Source organism: Fusarium flagelliforme (assembly GCF_020744385.1).
Source record: "Fusarium flagelliforme strain FIESC 12 MPI-CAGE-AA-0113 chromosome Unknown B0J16scaffold_2, whole genome shotgun sequence".
Taxonomy (NCBI): Eukaryota; Fungi; Ascomycota; class Sordariomycetes; order Hypocreales; family Nectriaceae; genus Fusarium; species Fusarium flagelliforme.
Window position 1 is genome coordinate 1,964,495 of NW_025763504.1, and position 12,018 is coordinate 1,976,512.

Genomic DNA, 12,018 nt, shown 5'->3' on the forward strand with positions numbered 1-12,018 from the left:
TGCTCGATGTGGCCTTCGTTGCAGTGTTGAATGGGTCTCCATTCTTCCAGTCCGGATATGCACTGGTTGTCCTGGATTCCGGGTTGGAACCCGTAGAAGATTGCCCGAGTCCCGATAGTCCCGATGTTGGTATGATGGATTGGCTGTCTTGCCACGATGCTACAGTCTGAGGCTCTGTTGGCACGGACGTGGACGCGGCCATGGTTGCGGACTGTAGAGAATGCTACCAGAAAGTTCACTATTAGCAAGAGCAAGTCAGGCCCTAACAGCACGAGGGAAATAGAACGGGGGCAAGTAAGACGAAAAGGTTATTGATAGTCGTCAACGGGAGGAACAATAGTGCTGGAAAGCATTTAGGAGTTCAACAAACAGGATCGGGCAGCTTCACTCTTTATTCCCCTGACCAACCCCCAGTCCGCCTTGACCTTATGAGGTTTCTTGTGTACAATAGATTGCCATCGATCCGCTAACCCGCCGTCTATCCAGAATGCAACTCAGCTGCGCAATCCCTGTCAAGCCACTCAGCACGAGTGAACAACAAGATGCATGTTTCATCATTAGGCTGGGGATGTAGCCACAGCCTGTCCTATCGCATGGACCCGCCGACCTTCGAGAGTGCAGCTGAAAGACCAATATCCCTAAGCCCAGTTCGTCCGTAATAAGATCAAAAGTAACCCCAAATATGGTCCTCTGCGAGCCTTGTCGGACTGTCGCGATTGTAAAGAATTTCCCCATCATCTCGTTCTTCCTTCAATATTCCCCGAAGAGGATTGAGCACACATCAATGCAGCATGGAAGACCACCCAGACTTGGTCGTCTCTGTCGACTTGGGCACTACCTTTACGGGCAAGTACTTGCTGCAGACCATTGGGATACGCTGACTGACAATTCTAGGCGTGGCCTGGATGAGACACGGAATTCCTATACAAATCGTCAGCGACTGGCCTGGCAGCGACGACAGAGGCGATCGAAAAGTCCCCACGGCCACCGTATATAATGCTGATGGGACTATATCGTCATGGGGCTTCATGTGTACTGAGGATGAGCATGATCCAAGTAAAACCCGCCGCGACTTCTTCAAGATCTTTCTAGATCCAGACACTCTTGAAGCAGCACAGCAACAAGGTCTGACCAATGTTCCCCGAAGCACCCAAGAGGCTCGCCAGTTCGTGACCGACTATCTGAAGCAAGTATATGCACATGTCAAAGACAGTATAGAGATGCGTATGGGTATTAAACACGTTGGCGGGTGGGGAACAATGTCCGTACTGTTCCTATTCAGCGCGCCAACGACATGGACCAGCATTCCCATTGTCAACGCCTTTAAAGGCGCGATTCGTGATGCGGGCTTTGGTACTGAAGGGCTCAAACATTCAGCTCTAGTTGATCTCACAGAGTCTGAGGCCGCAGCTGTCGCAACTCTAAAGACGGGGGCTGTAAACCTTCAGAAAAATAGCATATTTCTAACAGTCGACGCAGGCGGAGGTACAACTGATCTCGCTTTGATGCGAGTTGCCTCGACCGACTTCAATTTTCCACAGTTGGCTCAGGTTACCGCTGTCAGCGGTCTTGGTGTCGGCTCATCACTCATAGACCGCGCATTTGCTAGGCTTGTCTCGCAAAGAATGGCCGCAAATCCCGACTTCAAATTGCCTGATGATTTTGCGGCGCGTATGGCCCGGAGTCCTGGATTCAAGAGTGTCAAACACAAGTTTGGCGAAAAGGTGTACCTGCAGCAAGTATACAAGATTGTGATGGAGGGTGTTGGATATGATGTGAACCATGAAGGGCTTGGGGTTCAAGGAGGACGTATGCTATTTACAAAGTCAGTCATATCCCATCCCATTCGATATTATCAATAGCTGACCGAGCATGGCTGATTTGTAACAGGCAAGAGATTCAAGCATTATTTGACGTTCATATTGGAGGAATTATGGAGCGAATTAAACAGCGGCTTGACTGGCTGAAGGACCACAAGTATATTGAACAAGTGGTAAGGCCTTGTTTGGTTCATGCCACTATCGACGCTGACATTTGCGACAGGGATACGTGATCCTGTCGGGTGGTCTTGGGAGTTCGGCCTACGTGCGTGAGGCACTTCAAGAACATTTGACCAAGCTAAACCACTCCAACGCGCGTAGCATTGTCGTTATACCCTCGCAGGATCCACAGCTTGTTGTCGCTCGCGGCATCCTTGAGAATAAGCGCCAGCGGATGGAATCGGGGAATAAGTCTGTTCTGAGCTCGTGGATCGCTCGGGCAAGTTACGGCGTCGTTGTACAAGAGGCTTATATGCCCGCGAAACACTTTGATGAGAATATCCGGCAGGATCCATGGGACCCAAATATGAAATGGGCGACAAACCAGATTCAGTGGCTGATAAGAAAGGTACGTGCCATTGAATCCAGAGGTCTCCTGTGTATTAACCAAATCACAGGGGGATACTGTGAAACCCGACTCCCCAATAAAAAAGCTCTTCGAGATGAGACTCAAAGACGGCGATACAACACGAGCTTGGGACGCAGAAATAGTAGTATCAAATAATGAGCCGCAATGGCTTCCCCGAAGTCTCAAACAGGCGGGTGCGATGAGACTCTGCTCAGTAAAGAGTAACCTTGCTGGCATCGGACAACACGAACTTGTTCTCAAAGAGAAGCGAGGCACCTGTTTTCGACGTGGTCAAAAGTTCTACATATGTAGATTCGACATTCGAGTTATTGTGGCACCCGTCGATTTGAGATTCGAGTTATGGCTCGGATCGAAAAAGTTCTCCGGCAACCATCAGCCCATCTCAGTTCAATGGGATGCTGCTGAGAAGTAAGGACGAGCAGGAGAGGTCGAGGGTAAAACCTCGCTGCAGTTGAAATACGCATAGACATCGATATATCCTAACATGATTCGCGCCATGGAATCGCACATTATCTTGAACCCTTTCCAGAACGCCGTTGTTATGCAGTCACTTTGACTCTGACATGCCCTATAACTTATGCATCGATCCATCAACCTTGTCTTTCCCTCTTATCAATAACTTGCAGCTCTTCAAACATGTATTTTTTGTAGTAATTTCGAAATCGTGCGAAGTCTGCGCTCATATAGACCTCTTGAAAGGATGCGCTTCAGTGTTCAAGACCCATTCGTCGAGGCTGATGACATTGGGCTCTGAAAAGAGCAAGTAATAGTACTTGAGAGTCTCGGAGATCCAAAAACTCTCCATTTCGTCCTTGAGACCGTTCTGCGTCTTATCCGTAACATCTTCAATAGCACTGTTCGCAAATTCAGTACGAGTCGCCGCGATTGTAGCCTGGAACATCTTCCAGCCTTTGTCCATCCAGGTAGTATCGCCAGTAATACGATACATGTACCAGACGGACTCAACGGCCTCAGGTCTGGGGAAGTCTATGTTAGTGGGTACGATCAATTCAGCGTATATAATCGACTTACCGAAGCATGTAGTTTCGGTTCTGGATATCAGTATAACCCGGAGGTAGTCGTTCCTTCTCAATCCTAGACTTGACGTATTCTTCATGTGTCTGCGGTCTCTCTAGAGGTACATCATCTGGAGGAGCAATGACTTGTGCGCCGTGCTTCCTAGCATCAAAGCTGTCTGGAATGGCAGGCTTGGTTTCAGAGGCCTTCTTTGCTGTGTCTTGAACAGCGGCGGGTTGGTTCTCTGATTCTGCTTGAGCAGGGTTGGGTTGATCAGCATCAGTCTTGCTTATATCGGCCTTTTCTGCTGCAGGCTTGTTCAGGCCAATTTTCTGCTTGAGTGAATCGGGGAGAGTCGAGCCGAATTCTGAATGATCCTCTTCCATACTCTTGTCCAATTTAGGCATCTCCATACCATCCCGTTTGACCACTTTCGGGGCCTTTTCAGAGGCAGCGAGACCTTCAGCTGGTTCAGATGCAGGCTTTGAGCCACTGTTCGAATCGACCGGCTTGTCTGCCTGAGCCGGTGGATTGTTTCCAGCACCACTTTCAGCAACTTTCTTCAGTGCCTCGCCTTCAGACCACTTGCGGAACTCATTATCGCGCCATTCGCTGTTAGGGTCAAGGTCCTCGTACCAGCTCTCCTCGCTGAAGGGGCACTTCTCTAGGGCAGGGCATGCTACCAGATGAGCAAACTCTGGCATGAGACCAGTCGCGGTCGACTGATATGCCCATACACAACCATCGGTAAGCTTCTTAGCCTTGTCAATGTCCCCATCACGGCCGAAGATTTTGCCACCCAGTCCATACATGCCTCCAATGAAACATGTTAGATGTGCTAATTCATAGCTTCTTGTCCATTCAGAGTCCCCCCTGCTTGATGTGGTCAGTTTGCCGGTGAAGAATACATCCCAACCCTCGTCCTTGATCATTGGTCTGTACAGTAGCCATTCATTGATGGCATCGATAGTGTTCTCATACAAGGCACGGTACTTGGGTTCGAGGCCATTCAAGAGTAAATATTGCTGCAATTCTTAGTATTTATCATCTTTCAAAGCATGGGAACGACATACCTTGGGGAAGTACTCATAGGCCGAATCTTGAGCGCCACCCATATGATACTGACCTACGTTGGGGCTGCCGGAAACCAAACCCTGAGGCTTGCAATCCCAGTCAGCTGTAGACCCATCCGCAGCCAAAGGCGGTACCTGCTGAGATTGAGGCGGTGACTGATCTGTCGAGGGTGTATCACGACGACGAAGCTTATCATGCCAGCGGCCGTCATCTTTAAGCTGGGGAGGAGAAGCTGCAGTTTCACCTTGCTTTGTAGGGTCAAACCCCTGAGGTTCCTTAGTCAAATCGGCAGTATTGACCTGCTCCCGAGCCTCTTGACTGAGGCTTCCTGTCTGTGTGTCGGCGGTTCTGTTACATCCAGAGGCATTAATTCGTTGAGGGAAGAGACCAGGAATGTCAGTGCCAGCGGCCTGCATATCAATCAAGGCATCAGTGATGCGATCAATAGCATCGTAATACTTGGCGGTGCCCGTCAATTGAGCAAGTCGAGTGAACTCGAGAGACAAGGTACCAAGTTCAGCGATACCGACAGTACCAGCACGATGAGGCTGCGACGCGTAGGGCTCACGCCATCGATAGTACAACAATGGCATGCGGTTAGGCGTGTCAAAAACGCCCATAAGGATCTCGGCGAGCTCAACAGCCTTGTCAAGCAGGATCTTATACTGTCCATTGGAACCTCCGCTCACATCGTAAGCACCGATAAGACCTCCCAGATAGCGAATTGTAGTCTCAAATACGGGGATGTCATTACGATCGGTGTACGTGAAATCGATCTTCGCGACAGCCTTGGCAGCTTCATCAAATTCGTCTCTCATGCCAGCAATCCACAGGGTATCAAGGGAATCAACGAGAGTTGCACCCCAGCCACAAAACGTGTCGCGATACTTCATTGAAGCCGGTGAGAGCTCATCATGCATGAAAGCAGACTTGCGATAACCGGACCAAGCCCGCGCAATCTCGGATTTGACGCGACCTAATCGATCCAGGCGAGTGGTACTTGTCTGGACATCTTCACCCTGAAAGTCAAATTGAATCCTGTAGACATTGGGAGCGGTGCCGGTCGGGATCGGTCGGATGGACTCAGGGGGTATAGGGAAATGCTCCTTAGGCTTTGTCCAATGGATCTTCGAGCCATCAACATTGACCAGGGGAACATCAGGGTTATCTGCTTGTTTAGGAGGGTCCTTGAATTGAATAGGAGGAATCTGCGGTGGGCCTTGCTCTGCAGGCTGCTTTGTATCCTCTGTTTTGCCCTCCGTCTTTTCTCCAGCCACTTCCTTGGTATCGTCCCCAGCTTGAACGGGTTTCTCAACGGCTGACTTGTCTGTTTCCGGAGTATCGACCTTCTCTGGCGATTCTGAGTCGTCGTGTGGTGCTACCGGTTTAGGTTGATTGGCAGAATCGGCATCCTTCTCGGAATCAGGGAGCTGGACTGGCGGCGGTACGACGGGCGGTTCGAAAGCTTCTTTTGAGCCCTGCACTGGCTCAGAGGCAGGCTGATTCGGTTGTTTGACCGTTTCAAAGTGGGGTGACCGTGTCCACGAATCTTGTGTAAAGCGATACACCAGAAAGACCATAACCACAGCGACTATGGCGTAAAACCGGCCACGTCTACGGAGCGAAATCATTGCGAAATCGTTGCTCGCCGAGGCGAGACTTTAAGGGTTTGGTCGAAGTTTATTTGAACGAAATGTAGGTTGAGTCGGTAAATCTGTCGCAACGGAAGACGCGCATGCGGTTCGTTTGATTATATAAGTTCGATCGGTGCCGTCAAAGACTCAGGTGTCACCTATGATACTGAGTACTGCATTCCGTCTGGTTCCTGACCAAAGTTGAGACTCGTTTACTATCTTCAGCTTTCCTTTTGAGCCGTGTAAGCCTAGTAAAAGGAATGATCAAGCTGCAGAAGGAGAAAAGCAAAAGATAAGAAGATGTAGCTTGGAAAAAAGATAGTGAGTGGGTGATGAAGATCGAGGAAGAAGATTGGGAACAGTGGTCTCAAGATCTAACGTTAACGGAAGGATATCGATTGCAGTTACCCTTCCTTAGCTTGGCGGGCGACCCAGTCCAGGAGTTAAGGTGCCGATTTTAGCAGCATTGGTTGGCTGATAAGGCAATTCTCAGGGGCTTCATGGAGTCTAGTGCGGTACCCCCCTGTTGGATTTAGGCACATTGGAGCTGCAAGCATCCGCAGGGTCTTTCCGTTCCTGCTAAGTTTAATTGAAGGGTTGTCGATGGAGTTACCCTACAGAAAGACGTGGAAGGAGCCGAGGAAGATATGAACAAAGCTTGATTGTTTTGGGAACTAACATCCATTCTTCAACAACGAAAACGCACTCGCCGGTTACGTTTGCAATTTAGTGTTTTCGATCAAACGTGTAAAAACCGGTAGATGTTCATTGCTGAAGGATAACTTTAAACGGGCAACCGTTTTCAGACACCACCTCAGAAAGTTCAGTAGGAATGTGGCCCCAACTTTTCTGCTAGTAAGTAACAAACAATCCAATAATCCATTGGACTATCAGGTCGAGAACAATATGTACCTAGCTTCCTACGCGTGCTCTTGCCAAAAACAGGCTCTACCGGAGCTCATCATCATCGGCGCCGATACTGCGCCGCTTGAGCTCCGTTAAATATGGGTCAATCGGAGGCACAATCTCCGGGCTCAAAATCGGCTCTTATCTTTTGTGTTCCTTTACAGTTACCGATACGTTGAACCATGGAATTACCGTCCAGTAGGAACTCATTTCAATCATCTCAGCAGCCACAATTAGCGTCTGTCCAATGAAGTAAGTCCATATTCCACGTATCAACCTTCAACGTTTTCAACAGTAATTGTGGCTTGATGATATTTTCTATTTAGTAGAGAGATGCTCAACAAAAGACTAAAATCAATACTGACAAGAGCTAATTGTATTCTTTGTGATCCAAGTATGCTGGTGACCTCATAGCTGGAAAAAGCTGGGCTTCAAGTAAACCCTAGTCGATCCACTACACCAAGAACTTGGGTCCACGATGCTCTGCCAGGGCTTCAACAGCAGAATCACCTCCCCTGTGGCTTAGTTGGCTAAAGCGTCCGACTGTTATTAATCTGGCAATCGGGAGATCGGAAGTTCGAGCCTTCCCGGGGGAGTCAGGATCATGTCTTGATCTTTTGTATCTTCTCTATGAATTTGTAACTTTTTGGCTTACTCTCTCGTGACAGTTGGATTACTTGGTCACAGAAGGATGGGTATAAATTCTTTTTTTCTGTCTCCCGTGATATTCTCCTTAATGCAAGAAGAGTGAAGTAAGATCGATGGCAGTATACGGGGATAATCGATCAACTATCGGTTATGACTACTCTTGTCTGCCATTGCTATGCATACCTGCCTAGGTAGAGTGGTACTACACAATGTTGTCAGATCAAAGATTTGACATGTGATGAAATTCATTCGGTTTCTAGCACGACTCTCTTATTCTTACTGTCTAAGGATTGAGGGCTGGATTGTATCTACCAGCTGTTCATCTATATGGATCAGAAAGCACAAACGAGCATCAGTCAGTCATCAAGCATGTAGACTCACAACCAAGTATGAAAGAGTGGGGGGAAGTCGAGTTAGAGACTGCACAACAACCAGCTCAACTGAGCAAGTCTTCAAGGATAGAGCCAGGGCACGGTTACTTGACAGCTTTGAATGATATTGGAACTTCATTCCTGGTGACTTTGATAATTGACGCAGCTGGCCAACATGATCCTACATTTGGCGACAATCAGCAGCAATAGCCTGTCATCCCCTGTGGCTTAGTTGGCTAAAGCGTCCGACTGTTATTTAATAGACAATCGGGAGATCGGAAGTTCGAGCCTTCCCGGGGGAGTTGATTTCTTCTTTTGCTCTCCGAACATCCGGGTTCTGCAAAGATTCCTTTTTGACGGCATCCAGAGAGATAGACAGGTAGAGGTAGATACCGGATTCGAGGGTCTGGGCCTGTGTTTGCTTGCGTCTTTGCGCCACAGAAAGCCAATGTTCCCTTTGCGGCTCTTCTGCTGCCAATTCATTCGAAAGAAGGCCACATGATCTCCCCTGAGCTTAGAAACATGTGTTCTTTAGTGTTAATTGCTGTGCTAATAAAAGCGTTGGAAGAAAGCAACCGTTCAACAAGTCGAGAATGTGGGGTTGACCGGGATTGGGTTTAAATGAACGTTCTTACTTACCTTCTATTAATATTAGTAGATTCTTCTTACAGTTGGAGCATCTCACCTTAAGTTGGACAAAGGAGAGGTAGTTATTATTTAATGCAATCGAATGGATGCAATAGTCACCATTGCCAGTTCTTCAATTATCTTGACGGCTGTTTATATACTACGAAGCAGGCAATCCCCGCTGCATTTTATACTTGGTAACTCAGCATAACTCGTACTAAGTAATTGCTCTGTATTTCTGAGAAGTGAATGAGGAGGGTGGAAGATAAAAAAAAAACAGTCACAAGGAGGTGAATACGCCTGATTGTGCTGCCGTCCAAGCACCGTGTACCTAGATATTGGCAGTTAGCCTCCCCTTCGGTTCTGCTCGACTGAAGCAATGCTGCAAGCCTTAGCTCCTGTAGATTAATATAACCTATTGAAATCACAGGAACTTTGGCATAGTAACGAAAATAATCAGACCTGCAGCGTTCGAGTCAACTCGCCAATAGTGAGTTCAGCATAGGCCGCATCACGAAGTCCGCCGTTCATCCAATAAGCTTCTCCCCTGTGGCTTAGTTGGCTAAAGCGTCCGACTGTTATTCACAGACAATCGGGAGATCGGAAGTTCGAGCCTTCCCGGGGGAGTTCCTTTTTCTTCAACGACTTCTTTTTGTTGTCTGTGGATATCTTTTTGCTGCCTAAGACTGGGCGGGTGGGTTAGGACCTGAAGCTATGAAAGGGTAATGAATAGCGGTCCAGCAGCTTTTAGAACAAGGAGAATATATAGATCTTAAGATAAATGTAAACTGATATTAAATGTGACGAGTATACGGATAGCAAGAGTTACAACTATTATCGAGGAGTTGGTTGCTGAATCAAAACTTGTAACATGATTGGCCCAGACGAGACCCTTAAGTCGAAGAGAAAGTGGTCCGTGCATGACTGGGGCAAGACATGATGAGAAAGATTGGAAGGAAGGCTGCCACATTTTTTTTGGATGGAAGCTTCGATTCATCACAGCTCCTCCCACTTTGAACCCGCCGACTTGTCTCCCCCACCAACCGACCCCCCGGAGCGAAATCTGAGCCTGTACATAATTTTCGACACGAGTACAACTTTCGATAATCACATCCGGGTTGCTTCATCACCTTCAAAATGTCATTCGGAGGCCAAACGCCGACGATTATCGTCCTCAAGGAAGGTCCGTTTTACCCCACCGCCCGCCCGCTTCACCCCTCGAAATCTAAGGGGCCGATATAAACAACACGCAACAGCAACGCATATGATCGCGACACTTCACTGACAGTCGGACTTCTTACAGGAACCGATACCTCCCAAGGAAAGGGACAGATCGTCTCCAACATCAATGCCTGTCTCGCTGTTCAGGCTACCATCAAGTCCACTCTGGGTCCCTACGGCGGTGACCTTTTGATGGTTGATGAGAATGGCCGCCAGACTATTACCAACGACGGTGCCACTGTCATGAAGGTTCGTGGCGCCCAACAGAATATGCCTACTTTTGTACCATTGCTAATTGAAGAAAAGCTCCTCGATATTGTCCACCCCGCCGCTAGAATTCTCGTCGATATCGCCCGATCGCAAGACGCCGAGGTCGGTGATGGAACAACATCTGTCGTTGTCCTCGCTGGCGAGATCCTCAAGGAGACTAAGGAACATGTTGAGCAGGGTGTTAGCTCTCAGATCATTATCAAGGGCCTGCGGAGGGCGTCTCAGATGGCAGTCAACAAGATTAAGGAAGTTGCTGTCAGCACAAACGAGGCCAACCAGCGTGACACTCTCATCAAGCTGGCTGGCACTGCCATGACCAGCAAGCTAATCAAGCGAAATACTGATTTCTTCACCAAGAGTATGCGGGCATGCACTAACCCCCTTATTTGACCTTTAAGCTGATCAATTATAGTGGTTGTCGATGCTGTCTTGTCACTTGACCAAGACGACCTGAACGAGAAACTCATCGGCATGAAGAAGATTCCCGGCGGCTCCCTGACCGAATCCCTCTTTGTTAACGGCGTCGCCTTCAAGAAGACCTTCTCTTACGCTGGTTTTGAGCAACAACCAAAGTCTTTCGATAACCCCAAGATCGTGTGCCTAAACGTCGAGCTCGAGCTGAAGGCTGAGAAGGACAACGCCGAGGTCCGTGTTGAGCAGGTCTCTGAGTACCAGGCCATCGTCGATGCGGAGTGGCAGATTATCTACAAGAAGCTTGATGCTATCCACAAGACTGGCGCCAAGGTTGTTCTCAGCAAATTGCCCATTGGTGACTTGGCTACCCAGTTCTTCGCCGACCGAGACATCTTCTGTGCTGGACGTGTTGCCGGTGAGGATATGGAGCGTGTCGTGCAGGCTACTGGTGCCGTTGTTCAGTCAACATGCTCCGACATCCTGCCCGAGCACCTGGGTACTTGCGGCAAGTTCGAGGAGCGTCAAATTGGTGGAGAGCGATTCAACTTCTTCGAGAACTGCCCCGAGGCTAAGACCTGCACCCTTGTCCTGCGTGGTGGTGCCGAGCAATTTATCGCCGAGGTTGAGCGATCTCTGCACGATGCCATCATGATTGTTAAGCGAGCCATCCGAAACCAGCTTATTGTCGGTGGTGGTGGTGCCGTCGAGATGGAGGTCTCAGCATACCTTCACCAGTTCGCTGACAAGAACATCCCTCATAAGCAACAAGCCATCATCAAGTCCTTCGCTAAGGCCCTCGAGATCATTCCCCGTCAACTTTGCGACAATGCCGGCTTCGATGCTACCGACATCCTCAACAAGCTTCGTGTCGAGCACCGCAAGGGCCAGACATGGGCTGGTGTTGACTTCCAGAATGAGGGTGTCACTGATATGATGGAGCGATTCGTCTGGGAGCCCGCTCTCGTTAAGATTAACGCTATCCAGGCTGCCACCGAGGCCAGCTGTCTCATTCTCGGCGTTGACGAGACAATCCGCAATGAGGAGAGTGCTAAGCCTCAAGCTCCTGGTCAGCTTCCTCCAGGTGCGGCCCAGCGAGCTCTGCGAGGACGTGGCCGTGGCATGCCCCGAAGGTAAATGCATAAAATGTAATGATAGATGGAGAATATGATCAAGAGTGAAAAGGGAACTTTTACTTATCCTGGAAACATAGACCTTTTGTGAAGAAAACAGGAACGGCGGTGTCGTGGCTAAGGAGCCGGAGGATCTGTACGATACCTAGACCTATCTGACCTCTAAAACTTGATGATGACCTCTATCCAACACATTCAGATGTCGTGTAGACGCAACGTGATGAGCGATTTCATAAGGAACTTGGTTTTTCATATACAGAGCCAGCTGTTTGCAGGCCCGCGTTAAGGGACCCGAGG

The 12,018-nt window shown here is 48.8% G+C and overlaps 3 protein-coding genes and 3 non-coding genes across 6 annotated transcripts; 5 read left to right on the forward strand and 1 right to left on the reverse strand.

Annotated features, from left to right (window-relative positions):
• Positions 1-905: 905 nt before the first annotated feature.
• On the forward strand, positions 906-3,307 carry B0J16DRAFT_394445 (uncharacterized protein; the record flags this gene model as incomplete). The annotated part of the gene is made up of 4 exons (XM_046132129.1): positions 906-1,825; positions 1,891-1,993; positions 2,044-2,388; positions 2,438-3,307. The coding sequence occupies 4 exons, from the start codon at positions 906-908 to the stop codon at positions 2,819-2,821; spliced, it is 1,752 nt and encodes a 583-aa protein (XP_045986290.1). The 3' UTR covers positions 2,822-3,307.
• On the reverse strand, positions 2,857-6,256 carry B0J16DRAFT_59032 (glycosyl hydrolase family 47-domain-containing protein). The gene is made up of 3 exons (XM_046134112.1): positions 4,500-6,256; positions 3,442-4,451; positions 2,857-3,386 (listed from the first exon to the last, which is right to left on the reverse strand). Exons 1-3 carry the CDS (start codon positions 6,129-6,131, stop codon positions 3,089-3,091), a joined length of 2,940 nt encoding a protein of 979 aa, XP_045986291.1. The 5' UTR covers positions 6,132-6,256; the 3' UTR covers positions 2,857-3,088.
• Positions 6,257-7,551: 1,295 nt separating this feature from the next.
• Positions 7,552-7,636, forward strand: B0J16DRAFT_t55. The gene has a single exon. It is a non-coding gene; the product is annotated as a tRNA-Asn (tRNA).
• A 640-nt stretch (positions 7,637-8,276) lies between these two features.
• B0J16DRAFT_t56 lies at positions 8,277-8,361 on the forward strand. Its single transcript has one exon. It is a non-coding gene; the product is annotated as a tRNA-Asn (tRNA).
• Positions 8,362-9,229: 868 nt separating this feature from the next.
• B0J16DRAFT_t57 lies at positions 9,230-9,313 on the forward strand. Its single transcript has one exon. It is a non-coding gene; the product is annotated as a tRNA-Asn (tRNA).
• Positions 9,314-9,670: 357 nt separating this feature from the next.
• Positions 9,671-12,018, forward strand: B0J16DRAFT_59058 (chaperonin Cpn60/TCP-1 family). Its single transcript, XM_046134113.1, has 4 exons — positions 9,671-9,869; positions 9,990-10,156; positions 10,214-10,535; positions 10,590-12,018. The coding sequence occupies exons 1-4, from the start codon at positions 9,824-9,826 to the stop codon at positions 11,723-11,725; spliced, it is 1,671 nt and encodes a 556-aa protein (XP_045986292.1). The 5' UTR covers positions 9,671-9,823; the 3' UTR covers positions 11,726-12,018.